This window comes from Balaenoptera borealis (assembly GCF_965194805.1).
Source record: "Balaenoptera borealis genome assembly, chromosome: 7".
Classification (NCBI taxonomy): domain Eukaryota; kingdom Metazoa; phylum Chordata; class Mammalia; order Artiodactyla; family Balaenopteridae; genus Balaenoptera; species Balaenoptera borealis.
Window position 1 is genome coordinate 112,318,295 of NC_138864.1, and position 19,204 is coordinate 112,337,498.

The window sequence follows — 19,204 nt, forward strand, 5'->3', positions numbered from 1 at the left end:
AAAATACTGAGGAAGTCTAGTTCCCTTGTTTCTCACATTCACAAGATAAAAATAGTAGTCATGGTTGTACTAATTTTTGTTGCATTTTGAATATAAAGTAAAATTTAAGCCGGATGTCAATATAATGGACATTTCCAAATTTCTGTCATGTTACTATATACCCAAGTACATATTCACACCGCTCCGAAATATTCCCATATTTATTGAGAATAATTCATTTTAATTTTTCATGCTCACCAGAGTCTTAAATAACTGAGATAAACATTTGCTACTGCAAAGGACGAATTTAAGTTATAGACAGGAAGCTTGCTTTTATAGAATTTATTTTGATACAGGGGCTTCAAATATACATTAACATTGAAAATATCACTTTGCTACTAAAATATGGCCACATCTTAAGTAACATGACACAATTAACATGGCAAGAAAAAAATGCCTCAATAAACCTAGACTAACTGTAGTTGGCAAATACGATTCTAATTGGAATTTTCTCATAACTCCAGGACATACCAAATACGAATGAAAATAAATGTTCTGATTACTAGTAAGCACAAAAAATTAATTATCCTTAATATTAAAACTGAAAGATGGACATCCACCATCCTAAACATATCATAAGACTGTGGCAAGCTTTCAAAAACAACAGCAAAATCTCCATCTATTCATTATAATTTTGTATTTCAGTAATAAAGTTTGATCTTAAAAAGATACTAAGTTGAATTTAAACACACAATTGCTCATTTGATGTGCCTTTTCTTCTATTCTAAGAAATAAGGGCACCAAAAACTCTATCTCTAACCCTTTCCTCCCATCCCTCCCAACATAACCCTTCCCCTCCCTTCCCCTCACTCATTACACCCACCCTCTGGAAAAAATACCAGTAGCTCTCTATCCTTTTTGAAAATATTCTACTTAGGTGGAGCAAGATACCAGAGCTGACTTACTAGTTTTCCAAGTATGTATGTGTACATGTGCAGTAACTTTATATATCCAAATACATCATGGGAATAAAATTTAAGAAAAATAAGGAAAGACTGAGAAATAAGTTCAGAAAAATCTCAAAATTCACGAATTTTAATGTAAATATCCAATTTTAGCAAACTTTACTATCTACCTAATTTACTAGTAAGCAGCCCTTAGTTTTATACAAAAATAAAATTAGGGAACTGCAAATCATTTACCTATTTCAAAAAACGGAATGCCTTTCTAGGGATCCATTTTACAAAAAAAATGTAGGCTACCTTTCATGGCACTTGGCCATACTTTGAGAATTACTGCTTTATACTGCTCCTCCTCCAGAAAAATTTACACACACACACACACACACACATTTTACATAAAATTTCAGAGTTCACAGATACTCAGACGCCTATGCGTGATTTAACACGCTCTACTGAGACTATTTTGTACAGTCTTGTACCATATCCTTTCTAAATCTCAGGGATTTACCAAATGATGTTAGGACATAAGAACAGGATTCACGCAGTGACTACCCCCATTCTGCTAAATAAATAAGGCACTCTGGCTATGCCTTCCGTCTATCAGAGCTTATATTTGACTTTCAGTAAAAATATAGTTGTATATATTTTTTAAAGATGTACATTTTCCTTCAATGTGATAAAAACTGACAAATTTCTATAGAAATTTTCCTTTCACCTTTTCTTTAGCTTATCCTCTACTGCCACCAATCTGTGGTTTAGGGAAGGTTTTGCTTAACCTTCCTTGGAATTTATAGTACATCCACTATATTTAAGCCTTAAGTACCAGAGATCTTTAAGGTCAAACTATATATAGTTATGGCATAGTTTCATTTAATTGATTTAGTTTGATTCATGTCAGAGTTTTAAATTCATGTTAGAGTCTTAAATTTCGCCTATTCTAGACTAAGAAATGGCAGAGTGGGAGAATGAGCTTGGGCTTAAAAGTGACAGAGACTTTAGGTCAGAATCTGGTCCATCACTTATTTGTGTAGGATACCGGTAAATTATCTAAACTCTCTGAGACTTAGTATTCTTGCCAGTAGTAAAATAACAATGATGTCTACCACACAGGACTACTGAGGAGATTAAATGAACGCAGAAGACACCAAATTTCTGTTCAACCCTCTTTCTACCTAAATCTAAAGCTGAACATCTCGATTCCTTCAACGGTGGCTTCATTGAGCCACAACATCAAGTCAGAACCACTTACCTTGAGTGATCTGCACACCCCATAATCTGTCCCCCAAATACTTGTAGGTAGGCCTATGCACTGTCCTGGGCATATAGCAGCCATCTAGCTACTACTATTCCTATCTCAGTCTTCAGTTGGTGCACAAATAGTGCCTCAATGTAAATAAAGGTGTTTCAAAGCCCCAAACTTAAAAACAAAATATCCAGTCCATAAGCATCACTACTGCATGGCTCCTTTACTCCCCATTCTTTACATTTGTATTCATCATTTCAAAGTAACTTACTAATACAGAAAAACAGCATATCTACAGTCAATACTCAATCTGACTGATACACTCTCAAACTCATAATAATGGAGATGTGTGTGTGAAGAACAAATGACACACACCCTCTAATTTATTATTCATTTAAGTGAGATAGGAATAAGACATATTATAGAAAATGTCACTTACTAACATTAATGTGTATCAGGGGACCATGTCAGGGTTCAGTGACGATTAGTAGCTATGATACTTTTAATATTTGTACTCTGGATTAATTACAAATGAAAAAAGTACATTTTAAGTTTAATGTCAATCTATAAAGTTCCAAGTTTTGCTTTCTTGCAATTCTTCTAAAACTGCTACTCACTACACAGGAATGCCAAGAAAAGAGGAAAAGGAACCATTCTTTTTCTTTGTGTCCCTGGAAAAGTCTAATTCTCAATTTATCTTGAATAAGAAAAACGTTCTCTGTAGGGTAGGACCATAGAAAGAGTTGTACTGTTCATCATTCTAACTTGGCAGGTCTTCCCTGTGGGAAGAAGAAAACTTACCTACAAATTCATCCCTACCCCTGTACCTTGTATGGTGGCAACGTAGAAATGAAGACCAAAGCAGACTTTCAGTAATACTGACAGTCAAACTTACTCTCTTACAGGGGTTGGCATGGAAAGAAAACAAGCTATAGGAGCTGTCAAAAAAAACAAAACAACAAACCCACAACTCTCTGTAACCTGGGCCATTAACTGTCCTTAGTAAATTTGGGGGACTTGCATTAAACAAACAAAAAACAACCCTTCTCCCTCCCCCAAAAACCTTCCTATATCATGTACTTATGAAAAGCAAAGGTAACTATGTCAAAATTTATTCTGGTCCTAGCTGAGGTTCAGTTGCACTGGTTTTGGGCAAAGTTATCAAATGGGCATACTGTTTTAAATCCCCCTTTTTCTTCTTTTTTTTCCTCTACAACTTGTGGCTGCTATGACACTCCTCCCCTGTTACTGAAACAGTTACATATGTGCTCTGACTACACTTTATATGAAGGCAAAGTCAATAAAATATTAGTAAATCTATTAGTAAGGGATCACAAAAAAAAAATAATTTAAAGAAAGCTAACTACTGTTAAAATGCTAAAAAGATATTTGGTAAATTCCAATATTCACTTCCAATCTAAAGAGAAAAGCTCAATAAATTAAAAATAGCAAGGTATTTTCACATTATGATTAAAAATTTATCTCAAATAAATGGTTAAAATCATATTTAAGAGAGAATAAAACACTGGAGATATCTCTATAAAAGTAATGCAACAGGATGCCTGGAGCACCACTTTCTAACACTGTTCTTTAATTTTTAGCCTAGGGATTCTCAAATAGGAAGAGATGATGGTGGGAGATCAGATTTAAAAATGCAGGGAAAAGACCAAAAAAAATCTTTCCTGAGAGACACAAAAGACTTAAATAGAGAGATATACCACACTAATGGTTGAGAGGATTCAGTGTTATACTGTAGAGTATAAATTCTCCCAAAATTGATCTATAAACTCAAGTATTTTGAAACAAACAGACTTGGTCAACTAATGGGGGAAGCCAGTCTATATACTGCACAGAAAACAAATACCAATAAAACATGGCAAAGAGATACGAGTTCACAATGCATAAGTTCACTATATTAATCAACTATAAATCAAAATGAGATTTTTTGTTTATCAAATTGGTAAATGTGCAGAAAAAAATACTCAATTCAAGGAAATAGGTACTCACAATCATTGACTCAGCGGTTCTAAGAGCATCAAAACTATAACCAAAATGTTTACATGAAAAAATGTTCATCACAGTATTATAAATAATAGCACCAAAATGAAAGTAAGATAATATACACCAGCAGGAGATTGGTTTAATAAATTTTAAATACTCACATATAATGGAATACTACACAGTCATAAAAAATTGCTTTCATAACATGGGAAAATATTCATAATAATGGGTATTAAGTTTTAAAATGTAACAAACCAATGTATTTTGTGTATATATACATTCACAGGAAGGAAAAGGACTACAAGGAAATATACACTGCAAGGAAGATACAGCAAATCATTTTCAGTGAAAACGTCTGCGTATTGAGATCACATACAATTTTTACTTTCTTCTTTATGCTTTTGTATATTTTTCAGATTTCCTTCAATAGAAACATTACTTTTATATTCAGGGAATAACAAATGTAGCAAAGAGATCATCTAAATTTTACATTTCTGCTCTGAATTCTCTAGGGGCTATAAACCCAGAATATGACTTTAATTAGAATGACAACACTTTTAATGAGAATAAAGATGTGTATTTAAAAGCATCTGAAATAAATTTTTACTACAATAACCTCATTCTTACATAATGTACTACAGAGTTAGCAACCAATGAGGTAAATAATAGCATAGGTTCATAATCAAATAAACATATGGGGTGGGGACAAAAAGATCAACGGAAAGGGTCAAAGCTTATCAACCCAAAAAGAGTTTAAACTTAGCTTTTATTCTTAGCTTTGATAAAACAAATTTCACGTAGTTTATTATATAGTAATTTTATGTTTTGCTCTATGGCCTCATATATTTATATATACATGTACATATGTGTGTGCAAATAAACAGGAAGTATTTAAATTTGAATTGCCTTTATAAATAATCTTTACTATCAAAGTGAATAGACTTAACAAGGACTTCAAGAATTTAAATACAAGAATAAGTTTTGAAGAAACTGACTCTGGTAACAATCCATGTAGTTATTATTAGCTATGTTTAAAAAATGGCCCTTACATTATTTTAGTGCTAAATAAACATGGGACTACAATGGGACTCTGTAATAACCAGACATTTAAAACATCACTTAAACGAATTTAACTTTGGAATAAATTTTTTTAAAAAGAAAATCGACCTATTTAAATTAATTACAGCTATTTACTTTAAATGAATTCACTTTACAAAAGTCAGACTTAATTAAAAAAAAAAAAAAAGATCCTGACACATCAAACTTAAGGTACATTCAGAATAAAGTATAACCCCAAAATTATTGTTTTATTAATCATACCATTTTCTCACAGGCCATAACCAAATACAATCCAAGATGTGAAGATCACCATATCAGAATAAGACTCAATACATAAAATTATAAATTTGTTTAAACATCAACAGAATATAGGTCTATGCAAAAATAAGTTGTCTCCAAGATGAATAAGATCTGAATATGGGATACCCTCCTCACTCAGAGGACATAAGACTTTGGTGATTCCTGAGACTAGACAACCATGAATACTTCTATCCCCAACAAAAAACGCTTCAGATAACGCCCACTGTCCCTTTTACAGTGTTTTCCCCCTCATTACATCAGGAGGGAAACCCCAATTAGGTGACAAGAGCCTTTTAAATAATCCACATCTCTTAATTTCCTTTTTATCAAGGAGAGTGTTCCCAGGGCTCAGGGTAGTCTGCAAATCAATGCAAAGGGGAAGCATCAAGAGGCTCATCTGCAGTATTACCAGGGAGCAGCAGGCAGCAAATATTCAAACCCAGAAATTGTGACTCAACATTTCCTATATAGTACAACAATTCTGCACAAATGACAGACACTGTCAAGAAGGATCCTGCCTGAAAAAGATGTAGAATGAAAAGAGAAGATTGACAGACATGAAGGTAAGGTATCTGATTACACTAATATCGGTACTTACGTATCATACCTCTGCAGTGGTGTCACTTTGTTCTTATTCTTATCAACTGAACCCGTAGACAGTTGAAGAAAATTGGGGTTTAATTTATATAATTCTTGAAGTAGCTTCTGTTCATATTCTTGGTGTTTACCCGCCTAGTGGAAGAAGAAATTAAAACTGCAGTGGGACTCACAAAGTGGCTGGTATAAAATGCTGATGTACTTTATGAATTACTAAACCTATTCTAAATAAAACACTAAGGATTTGTCATGGCGTCAGAGAAACCTGTGAGGAAAATGTCCCAGAACTTCTAGACCAATGAAAGTTCTTGCAACAAAACTACATGAGACATATTCCATTACCTAAGGCATTTCATTAACCACTTTATGTGGAGAAAAGAATATTAACAGACAACATTTTTGCTAGTTTGAAAAACCAGAGGGGCCCTTTTAAACTTACTTCCCCATCTTTCACATAAGAATTAAGTCTTCTAACAGGTCATTACAGAATTTTCTGAAAATCACTGAAAAATCAGTCTCTCTTTTCAGAAGATTGATAAGTAACACACAGATGAAGAGTTTTACTATATTTTTCATTATCCTAACACTAATTAGCACATTAATTTGTTTTTACATAAAAATTAATATATTTTAAACTTTAGACCAGAGGATGGCAATTTAGAGCCAGCCACTTTGTTTTTATAAATAAAGTTTTACTGCAACACTCATGCTCATTCATTCATGTGTTATCTATGACCTCTTTCGTGCTACAACAGCAAAGTTGAGTAGTTGCTGCAGAGATCATATGCCCAGAAAACCTAAAACATTTACTAACTGGCCCTTTACATAAAAAGTTTGCCAATCCCTGCTCTATACACAACAAAGACAACTCTGTATTTACTGGAGTTGGTAGCTGTCTATCAGAAAGCAGTGTCACAAATGTGATGGAATAAATCAGACAAAGACTGACTGTGGAAACTAGGCACATACAAAAAATAAATTACAATACAATGAAATTACTCTGAATAACTTTTTACTATCTGCATGTATATTATGACTGCAATGACATTTTTTACTTACCTTCAGGGTTGTTAATTACTTTAACAGTGTGGTCTAAATAGATGTTATGGGAAAACCAAAACCAGAACAGAACAGATCAAAGCAAAAACGAAACAATAAAAACAAGGGCAGTATCATCTAATTGAGCACAACTGTATCATATATATTGCACAATGCATTGTTCCCTGTTCTGAGAGGGCTCTTGCCTGTTCACCTGGGTCTATAAATATTTCATATGGTACTAAATTTTGAGTTATGCAGTAACAAGGAAAGATCTGGTTTTGCCATGATATAATTTGCTCAAGTTTCCTTTCTACATTGACCAAGTGTTTTAACGAGGAAACCCCTTTTCAAAGTAATTTTAAACTAAGATAAAGAAGAGCGAGATGAATTCAGGACAATAATATGAAATCAATTTTAAATTGTTAAGAAAAAACACAGTTTAGATGTGGATTTTACATCTTTAAAACATAAAAAGCCCTGAAAATTCTTTATGCAAGCAATACTTTAGGAGATATTATGGCTTTCATTAGCCACAAAGAGCTCAACTTGGTATTCAAATGATTTAACAGGGGCAGTTCATAGAGACAGGTTAAATCCCATTACAAATAAATTTTAAAGGACTGTCCATCCATTTCCTTTTACTCTTCAATAATACTTAAGTGAGATCAACTGGGGCTTAGAAATTCCTTGACAGAGATTTTCATTGTAATAGTACCCATAGGTAAAGCACAGTTCCCACTAGTCAAAATTCAGCATGAAATGGTTCAACCTTAGACTTCATCCAAAAGAAGAAAAAAATCAAGGTGCATTTATTGGATAAGCAAGAAATAAGTAAGTCATCCATTCCCATTAAATATCACAGAGAACTTATTTTAACACTGTTTTTAGATCATAAAGACAATACATACTGTCAAGACATCCCAATGTATTTATTATAATGGGATTTAATCTGTAGTAACTCCAAGTCAAAAAAGGTAATATTCCATTTAACAATCTGCTCTGAAAGGAGCCCCTCCTAGACTGTCTCTAGTTTGACTTGGAGAATGAAAGGCAGTAATCAATGCCCCCCACCTTCTAAATGAGAAGTATTCCTGCAAAAGTCCACAGCAACAATCTGAAGTCCTCACCTATAACAGGGAAGTGCAGTATTGTGCTTTGGCATAATCCTCATTTAATATGCCGTATGGTCAACATTTTTACTTGTAAAGGCATGTTTATACTACAAATTGAAAGGAGACAGGAGAACAGGAAATGTAAAAAAGAACACAGGAAAATAAGCCTTCAATTCACCCTTTACAGGACACTGACTCACTGGATACTTTCATGGGAAGAATCATTTTATAAAAATAATGTTAGCTTTTCAGCAGCATCTAATAGAGTATTATTTTCTAGCATGCTCTGTGAAGAGTAGAGATGGGGTGGGGGACCTCATATTTACAATATCCCACTTAGCTTTCATTTTGCTGACATTCCCCCTAAAGTAGCATTTACCAAAATGCCTTCCTTGGTCAATTAAGTCCTGGTTCTACATACCCCTCTGGGATATGTATTAGCATATTAAAGACTCTAAGAAGTGTTGCTGGGGTGGGGGGGGAATCTATTTATCTTCATTAATCAAGCATTTTCAAACTTAGTGGACCACAGACCCACTTTTATTGTAACAATATCCTGCAGAACTGATATTCCATGGAACACTACATATTTGGAAAATGCTACTTTAAAGTAATACCAGTTTAAAGAAAAAGAAAATTCTTAGTTTTTGCTTTTGTAATTTTAACTTATAAAGAAAAATACTTCCTTTTCTGCAAAGTTGATAATTCACATTACTTTACTACCTGCATTTCCTCTTTTGTGAAGCTGGCCGCCTCGTCCCCCAATTCATGTAGGTACATGCAGTCAGGCTTTGGACACTGCATATTCTTTAAGAAGTAACTGCAGTATTTTGTTGTACCTAGAGATGCCTGCAGCAAGAGGAGGAAAGCGGGGGGAAAAAGACCCAAAATGTGAACTGACACCACAATGAAAATTTCCATATTTAGTGTTTTCATTTCACCTAAAATGAGGCACAGGCACAACAAAACAAAGTATGGCTGTGAATACTAGAGAACTAAACTATTATTAGCAGGATTTATTAAAGATGATGATCATTTAAAAGAACTAAAAAAAAAAATCTCGGCCTATGGTTTCCAGAGCTTGAGCACCCAGATCATTTCCCTAGAGGTCACAAGAGTAGAAAGACAAAATCTGTTCCATGTTTTAAGTGGTTAGGCACATAAGACAAATTCCTTTTTCTAATTATGCCATCCTTCTTCCACTTACTTAAAAGCATTGCTTGGTGGGACCCTTCATGCAAACCTGAACTGTTCAATGCCCAAATATTTAAGGACAACAAATCAGAACAATTATCTATTTCTGACAAGGAGAGTAATAAATCCATTTTCACAAAATAAAATATGTATAAATATAAGGATATTTTTCAAGATTATCCCCTAATAATGAATGTGTTTACTCCTAGCTGGTAAAACAGGACCCTACATAGGTCAGCTATAAACAAATTAGCTGTCATAGGTTGGAATGGATTCCTAAGAAGCAATCTTCAAATTAGACTCCCTTCATGTAATATGTAAAAGCTATGCTCTTCTCTACTTAATACATGTTATCCCTTCCCCCTTTAAAAAAAAAAAAAAAAATCAAGAGGACCATATTACCTTAAGTGTTCTGCCATCTACCACCACATTGTTGACACACTGTATGGCTCTGAGAGCATCTTCCGACCGGATATAGGTTACGTAAGCACTGGCGCTTGGACCCTAAAGTGAAAACCCACTGTTATTAGTATCAAATTCAACAAAAACTTAACAACAACAACAACAACAAAATTATCTTGCAACCTGCCTAAGGAATTCTAAAGGCCTTTACTACTACTTTCATTAATAATAATGACAATGATTAGAAGTAGTAGTAGCTTTGATTAAACCATATACTAGCTCATCTTAAGACAATCATACTTAATGACTTTTATCTGATTTTAAGTAGACTAAAATAAATATGAATAAAATATCATCTTTGGCTTGGCATTTACTTTTTAAAAAAGTCATCTGACGGGCTCGTCAAGGTTACAAAAAACAAACTTTGAAAGTTAGATTAAAAAAAAATAAGATTTGAAGACAGATTCAAACTATGTTCTCCCCCAAATAAATGCAATCTCTAACAGTATTCTATCTGCTAATACCAGCATAACAAAGACGCTCTATTAAGTTCACAATATCTGAAAACATTATTAATTAGAAATCATTATATAATTTAACTGCCTGATAATAGACTCAATTCCCCCTCCCCTTCAGACCATCACTAGATCTTTGTTTTACTATTTCCATCTTATTACTATCAATTCACTGTTAAGTCCTGAAAAGGTCAAATAAGCACCAAAAATTCCCCCACCCCACCAACAGAGGTCACTACACTGCTTAAATCTTTGATCCTTAAGCTTTCTAACCACAGAAAGCAAGTTTTCCTTCTGAGCAGCCCAGGTCAAGCCCAGACCATAGGGAGGAAAGGCAAAAATCCCTATAATTAGTTACCTGTGAGCCTGCATATGATGTGCTATTATTGATGACAACTTTATGTATTTTACCAAACTTCCCAAAATATTCTGGTCGTTTTAAAACCTATAAAAGAAGAAGAAATAAGGTATAAACTGTCCCCATTTCATCAACTTTATCCTTATAATGGGGACATACACCATCCCTCTTCAGTGAAAATAAAATAATTTTTAAAGTTTTCTAGTAAATGTGACTACTTCCTAATTAGAATTTGTGTGGTTAACCTACAGGAAATCATCAACAAAGTCTAAAAGCTATTCTTTATTGACCCACTGAATAGAAACTGAGACTTACTAAGTTCAGTATTATCTATTACATTCTAATATCTATACCAATAATCTAAGGGATTTTAGCTTCACAGTATTCTTAAACACAAAACAGATCAAATATCTTAACCACATTTTCATTGATAGATGATCATTATAAGAAAGTAATTCTCAGAACAATGACCAAGATTATGTGTTAAACAGAAACAGAAACTCAAGAACAGACACCAGTAGAGACAGTCTTTACTCATAAATCTATTGTATATAATATTTTATATATTATATTAAAGCATTGTTTATAAGTTACGCATTCCAAATATGGTAACAGAATGTTCTTCAAACTTCTATGCTTTATGATTTATTACTCTGTGTGTGTCAATAAATTTTCCTTATGTCAATTTCACCATTTCTCAACTGTCTCCTGTTTTTTTTTTCCTCTGCTTTTCCTAATAAATAACAAATGTGAGGTGATGGATGAAAAGAAAACTGGGGAAACAAATTTATACAATATTTTCTCTACTACCTGGATACTTCTTGGTGGTCATTTTCCCTCATACTTGTGTCATCTCCTTTACTATGTGATCACTATATGCATTCACTTAGCTTCTCTAAAACTTACTTAACCTTGGCTAACCTGATACAAAAACCTCTCCCATGACTTGCAACTACCTCAAAATTAAATTTTGCTCTTTTCCTAGAATTCATCTATAGACCTACTGTTCCTACAATCTGTCCAAATAGCAAGCTCTCTCTCAATGAAAGCTTTATGCACATATCTGTTCAAGTGTGTGCAAAGTATCCTTTCCAAATACTCTTATACTCTTGATAATATTCTCACACACTTACAACTTAGCTAATATGTTCTGCATCTGACAGAACCAAAGCTTTGTGAAACAGTCTGTGATTGGGGTGTCATTAATTCTTAACAGTTTTCAACTTGATTTATATAATTTTTTTTACCTCATTTTATTTTAGGTTTTTATAAGTATAGGGTTTAGGCCTTATGTTTTCTACAGCCAGTTTTAATGGATTAGAAGGTGAAGTGACTACATTGGCTTTCAATCTTTCTTCTACCCAAATCCCCCGAGGGATACGGCGGTAAGTGTGGTAAAGGCAATGACTCTTGGGTTGTTCACAAAAAAGTCTTAGAGGGTTAGGGAAGAGTATATCTTGAAAAGCTTTCTGGCCAGTGGAGTACAGAACTGTGTTCAATATTCCAGCTTGATGCATACCAACTCAGCAAAAGGCCTCAGCCAAAACACCTGCTTCAAAGGATTCAGGCTGGTTACAAGTTGTGCTACATCAGCAGCTCATATCATATCCAAGTTTACGGCAGTAGTTCTCAATAAAGGCAGCATCAAGGGATGCTGGAACATTTTGGAACTCTGTGGGAGCTTTTATTAGGGGAGGTTGTCAAAGTAACTGGGAGACACTATTCGTGTTCAGTGGATGGGAGCCAGGGAAAGCTTACAGCACTCAGGCTAGCCCTGCACCACAAAGAATTGTCCTGCACCACTTTTGAATGTTCTACAAGACATTCATCTAGCTGAGAGGCCTGTTTACAATTAAGTGAACCTAGAAACAAATTATAAACATAAAGTAGTTCCCCAGTTTTGACATATGTTGAATTTAAAAGCAAATACTGTGTAATTAAGGGACAACCACAAGTGCTTTGTTTGAAATTTTACTAAGAATTGCTTCAGAAAAATCACATCATTGGCACTTCATGGTACCTGAGTTGCCAATACATACACCTGTAACAATCTGCCTTTGTAATTGTCATATTCACAGTGATTCTACAAACAGATGCAAACACCTATTTTATAACATACTGGAAAAAAAGTACTTTACAAACTTATATACGCATACAAGTCATTTGAGAATCTAGTTAAAATACATATTTCAGACCCTGAGGGTCCGCATAATTAAGCTCCCAGGTGATACTAATGCTACCAGCCCAGCGGCCACACCTCGAGTAGCAAGGTTCTAGAGCAGAGGTACCCAAGTATTTACATGCAGAAACAGTCTTTTTATAATTTCTAATTTCTCCTTCACTTTTTTCAAATTATGTATCTACACAGACAGATTATATTATCAAGAAGTCATTGCATGAAACTTAAAGGGTGTTATAAAATATTAGTTTAAAAAAAAGTGGGTACTGGGTCTGAAAAGGTTAAAAGCTGGCTTATGGAAATAAATTCTGGCCAGTATTTGAGTAACACCTTTATAACAACATAAGATTTGTACATAATTACACTGAGCAGCCAGAATACTATTTTCAAAGCACAAATCTAGCCATGTCATCCTGTTCTTAAGAATAGTTAATAGCTTCCCATTGCCTTTAAGATAAAGTGCAAACTCGTTAGCATGTTTTAAAAGCCCTTCATTATCCCTTACCACTTACCTTGTCAGCCTCCTCTCTCACCATTTCACTCTAATTTTCCAGCCAAACAAATCATTTGCAGACTGAGCTCTTTCTCATCCAGAAGCATTTGTATAATTCCTGTGCCTGAAGCACTTTACCCCAGAGATAGCAGGAGAGTACACATCTTCCCCCCAAGGTCAGGTACCATCTCTTGTGCCTCCACAGCACACAACACTCCTCATAGTGTACTGTTGCTTTTATAAATAAACAGGGACTACCTTTTTATTGGTTTATGTTCAATGTCTTACACAATGCCTGGCACACTGTAGGTACTCAATAAATGCTTACTGAAAAATTAAACTGTCTTAGTATTGAACAAAAAGAGTAACATGGGGGACTTCCCCTGTGGTCCAGTGGTTAAGAATCCGCCTTCCAATGCAGGGGACGCGGGTTCGATCCCTGGTCAGGGAACTAAGATCCCACATGCTGCAGGGCAACTAAGCCCACACGCTGCAACTAAGACCCAACACAGCCAAATAAATAAATAAATACAGATCTAAATCTTAAAAAAGAAAAGAATAACATGGATATAAAACACTGGTGGGCCTTAATGTATTAGAAAATGGCCTATGGCCAGTGGCCTATGGCTGATAAGAAATGGTTTGCCCAGGCAAGGGAAATTTAAATAATGTAGACGTTCTATATTAAGTTGCACATTACAGATTCTGTCTGAACATAAGTCAACGAGCAAAACAATACTCTAGTAAATAAAAAAGGTAAAGAGTATGGGTAGTAGGCAGAACACCTTGCATATCACCACATTACCCATATATTTAATATCCTATATTTACTTCACAGTGAGCCAACTTTAGTACTAACTACCATATAAAAGGCCACATGATAGGATTATAAATTCCAATGGCATAACTAATGTGTAAAATGTCTTCCTATATATTCTTTGGGAATACAGTCAAGTGTTCATGAACACCACAGAGAAAATAAAAAATGTGGTAAGCAGATGGAAGGATGGATGGATAAATGGACGGATGGAGGAACAACATACCATTCACTGGTGTAGAATACATTGGAATAGGAGCTCTAAGACCAGGGAGGTGGGGAGGATGGGGGTGGTTTCTAGCCCTGGCTCTGCTATGAAATAGCTGAGTGATCCTAGGCAAGTCACTCAACTTCCCTGTGCCTCGGTTTCCCGTTTGTAAAATGAAATGGTTGTGTCTTTAAAGTCTTTCAGTTCCTCAAAGAAGCTGCTCTTTCACGCAGTCACGAACCTGAAACATCCTTTTCCTTATTCGATGCCCAGCTAATCCCTAATCATTTTTAATCATCCTTTCCTCAGGGAGGCTTTTTGTGGATCTCTGTACTAGCTAAATTCCCCACTGTTACATGTTCTCAAAAAGCCCTGTACTTTCCCTGTTTATAAATGCTCGGCATGCTTACAAGTACTTAATTCTGTCTTCTCCACTGTCTGTAAGCTTGTACGGGTAGAGACTGTCTGCTTGCTAAACCACTTCATCTCCAACATCAAAGTACCTAACAGATTGTAAGTATTCAAGAGTTAATTTACAGAATGAATGAATTAGGTTCTGACAATATAAATTTTTAGGATTTAGGAGATGATTACCTCTAATCATTACCTCTAATTACCATATCTTCTAAGATAGTTTTTTTTTTTTCTATTGAGCGATAAATGAATATATTTGACTATCAGTCTTGGTATGAAGTTTTCAGATGTACAAAAATTATTTTCAAAACAAGCTTTAAATTTTCCTAAATGTTCCTGTTTTGCTAATCAGAATTCAGTCAAATATCAAACTGTCATCATCCAAAAATAAGTAAATCACAGGGATCTTCTTTGCCTCAAAAGTTACCCTAACAATTTGAAACTTCAAGTTTTCTAATGAAGCTGACTTTAAGTTTTCCAATCTGAAAGGGTTACACAGTTACATTAAGAAAAATTTTAAAGATAATATTTAGAAGTAGTAGGATTTAATAACTAAAACACTCATCTCTGGTCTTCCTAGGCTTTCAGAAGAAATAAGAGAGAGAAACTAATGTTTAAGAAAATTCACTGTCCTCTCACCAAGCAACAATGATTTCAAAAGTATAAAACCAGGACAGTGATTTTTAAGTATATTTAGACTCATGATAAAATGTTCTCACTAGTCACCCCCTAGATTAATTTCTTTCTGTGTAATAGTTCTTCAGATTAATCTTACTAACATCATGTTATTTGAAATGAAAATAAGAAATCTCTGTACATAAGTAAAAACAAACCATAGATTCTAAAGAAGAGGTAGGACCTATAATCCAAACATCAGACTGAGACTATGGCTTAATTTTATCCAGCCTTTGGGTGGTGCTCTGTATGCCTCCAGTACCACAGGTGACTGGATTTTGTATTAAGAAAATCAAGTACATCCATATCCAAGAGTTATAAAATCAAAATAAAAGTTCCATTAATTTACTGGAGTAGCAGGAAATTCCCTGGTCACCTAGTGGTTAGGATTCTGCGCTTTCACTGCCGTGGCCCAGGTTCAGTCCCTGGTCAAGGAGCTGAGATCCCACAAGCTGCATGGTGCAGCAAAAAAAAAAAAAAAAAATTAGTAGGAATAAATAGAGGTAGGTAAATAAAAAACTTGCAGAGGCAAGAAATGCTCTCTGGTTGGAAAAAAAAGTAGTGTTGAAAGAGGGAGACAGAAGCGTTGGGACAAAGTTGTGGCAGTGTGCAAGGGTGAAGTGCGATTCTGCCTGTCTGGGGAGTTAAGTACTAGATTTAGGAAAAAGGGAGAATTGGCTGCTGAGGTTAAGTCATAGGCCTAAAATGAGCTCTCTCCTTATCATCTCTTATTAAAGAAGTCTTCTCCAGTATGAACCCTCTGACTTTGGAAAGAACGTCTCCGGAAGATCATGTAGCCCACTAATGCCAGCATCCCTGGACCTAGGTCCTAGTAATTCTTGAGCTGCCTCCACATTTATTACCAATGATAAAGCCTTCTTAGTAAGGTCACCCTGATTTTTCTCCTCTACTGATCATGAAGCCCTTCACAGCCTCAATACATAGTAAACTTACCAGCAATAAATATTTTTTATCGTCTCTAAACTGATTTGTACAAAATCAATGTATAGACACCTTAAATTTCCTCCTTCTGGGGCCTTTAGCCCACTTAGCCAAGTTCAAAGATTCCCACCTCCCTAATCATATTCACTATAATCCTCCCTCTGATTGCGACCATCATGAGCATTACTTCAAACCCTTCTCAAGGAGTACTTTTGACAGATCCCCCAAATTCGGCTCTCTCCAACATTCTGGCTGCCAATCACTTTCTATCTGCCTTCCCAACAATCTAGTCAGCACCTCCTGGTATATCAGAAACTAAAAGTTAGCAGATGTGCACCCATGGGCATCAAGGAAAGTTATGAGTTCAACATTATTCTAATAAGGCTGGTGGAGGAAGGAGAGAAAAGAGTTAAGTAATAAACAAAAGGGTTAAGACCTCCCCTGCCTCCAAACGAATGACAAAGAACCTGGTCCATAGTTTCCCTTCATCAAATTCTCCCTCTTTCTCCAAAACTGGCTTAAAATGAATGAGTAAAGAATGATGATACAGTATAGCAACAGTTCTATCACTGTTCTATAACCGAGGTTCACTACTTGGGCACGATTTAAAAAAAAAAAAATACGGATCTTTGGTGGGTTCGTGAAACTGCATCTCCACTGTTGGTCTTTTATACAACTACAGAAAAGAAGAAACAAACAGAGTAGTCATGTCACATTAGCCTTAAGAGCAAAATAGAACCATTATCCAACTTTCACAGGTTATTAGCACTAAAGGGGACTTCAGAGATCTAGTTCAACTGCCTAGTTTTACAACTGAAGAAAATGAGCCAAGAAAGATTAATACACTTGCCTAAGATCACAACTGGTCATTGGTTTCTTAGTGATTATTAAAAAAATATTTCCCATTTTCTCCTAAGTTTTAATATTTTCAGGTAAATCCTGCAGTTGGGCAGGGTCAGCTATTATTTCCAAATAAACAAAAAGAAAAAAGGCCAAGTTGAGAAAGAAAAGAGAAGACTTACCTCTGGGTCTGCTAGGCGCTGAGACAGACCTACAACAAAGACGAGGTTTTTTTGTACAACACGTACACTAGCCAAATGTTTGCGATTTTCTGATATTTTCTGTTTTCTCTCATTTTGTTTCTGTTTTTTCTCATTCTTTATCCTTTGCAGTTCTTCCTGGGAGAGTGGTTTATAAACTGCTGGGTCTTCTGGATATGGCTGTAGGCATAAAACAAATATAGAAGTTAGCATTAAATAAACAGAAAACTGTATGAATAACAATTATCAAATTCTGGATGATGTGTATGCACATCACATCTCCCTTTGTTACAACTCCCTTTTTCTGAATCTTTTCAGTTTTTATTTAATAAAAGTTAAATGTTATATAGAATTGTTTTAAAATACTATTTAAACCACTTTTTGTGCTGAAACTTGAAACATCACCAAAGGTTCTAAAATTTAAAACAACAATCTTGGTATTCCCTACAATGCCTAGCACAGTTTACAGGAAAATTAGGCTTCTAAGGTACTGTGTAAGAGGCAAAGAGTATAAGTTCTCTCACCTAAACATGGGTTTATGTATTACAATCAACAAATATTTAATGAAAACTTACTATGTGCTTGGAGATTAATGAAGTACTTATTCTTTAATACATTCCCAGTCTAAGGACACAGATGGGCAAATAAACAGCAATACATAGATCCTCTGGCCCAGGAGTTTGAACTTAGCTTCAACACTTATTATCCACGTGGTCTTAGGCAAGTCAATTAAACTCTACGCCTCCATATCCTCATAAGTAAAATGAAAATAATCTTAAAGGCTGGTGTAAAAATAACACTCATAAAGCAATTACTATGTGTAACTGGCACAAAGTAATCCCTCAACAAATACTAGTAATTACACTCTTACAATGGTTTCCTCTCTCATCATTATAATTTTGTTTTCATTCCTACTGCTAATGCCAAGACTACTGATGGCCTGAATAAGAGCTGTGGACTCACACTGTCTGGCTTTGAATCTTGGATCATTCTTTACCAAGAGACCTTGGCAAAGTTATGTAATCTGTCTGCCTCAGTCTTCTATTCTGTAAAATGGGAATCAGAGTACTTTATTCAGAGGGTTTCTGTGAGAATTAAGAAAGACAACACACTTATAAAGTAATTAAAATTGCGTTCTGCACAGAAGCATTCAATAAGTCAGTTATTATAACAGCTAACCCTCCATATCTGCAGGTTCCACATCCTCAGATTCAACCAACCATGGACTGAAAATATTTGGGGGTAAAAAATTCCAGAAAGTTCCAAAAAACCAAAACTTGAATTTGCCATGCACCCAGCAACTGTTTACATAGCATTTACATTGTATTTACAACTATTTATATAGTATTTACATTGTATTAGATATTATATGTAACCTAGAGATGATTTAAAGTATATGGGAGGATGTGCGTAAGTTATACCCAAATACTACACTGTTTTATATAAGGGACCTGAGCATCCACGGAATTTGGTATCTGCGGGGGTGGGGTGGGGTGTGGTGTTCCTGGAAACGATCCCGTGCAGATACCAAGGGACAACTGTACTACTACAAAAAACAGTTAATAATAAATGGAAGATGGAACACACTAAATAATAATATCTAAAAGCTGAATGTGAAGAGATCCCAGAAATGGGAAACTGTGCCTATCAGAATATCAGAAGTGGGGATTAAC

At 34.9% G+C, this 19,204-nt stretch overlaps 1 protein-coding gene across 10 annotated transcripts in view; it reads right to left on the reverse strand.

The window, feature by feature from the left end:
- CNOT4 (CCR4-NOT transcription complex subunit 4) overlaps nucleotides 1-19,204 on the reverse strand; it is a 140,765-nt gene that overhangs the window by 47,972 nt on the left and 73,589 nt on the right. For 6 of the 10 annotated variants that reach the window (XR_014246365.1, XR_014246366.1, XM_082398090.1 and 3 more), the window contains 5 exons: nucleotides 17,514-17,711; nucleotides 10,764-10,850; nucleotides 9,891-9,992; nucleotides 9,018-9,143; nucleotides 6,143-6,276 (listed from right to left, as the gene is read on the reverse strand). Coding sequence is in view for 8 of the 10 variants with exons in the window: in XM_082398090.1 (XP_082254216.1) it covers nucleotides 6,143-6,276; nucleotides 9,018-9,143; nucleotides 9,891-9,992; nucleotides 10,764-10,850; nucleotides 17,514-17,711 (647 nt within the window). In the remaining 2 variants the exon portion in view is untranslated. The remainder of the gene's footprint in view (nucleotides 1-6,142; nucleotides 6,277-9,017; nucleotides 9,144-9,890; nucleotides 9,993-10,763; nucleotides 10,851-17,513; nucleotides 17,712-19,204) is intronic. The other 4 variants (XM_082398091.1, XM_082398088.1, XM_082398086.1 and 1 more) reach the window with 2 other exon arrangements.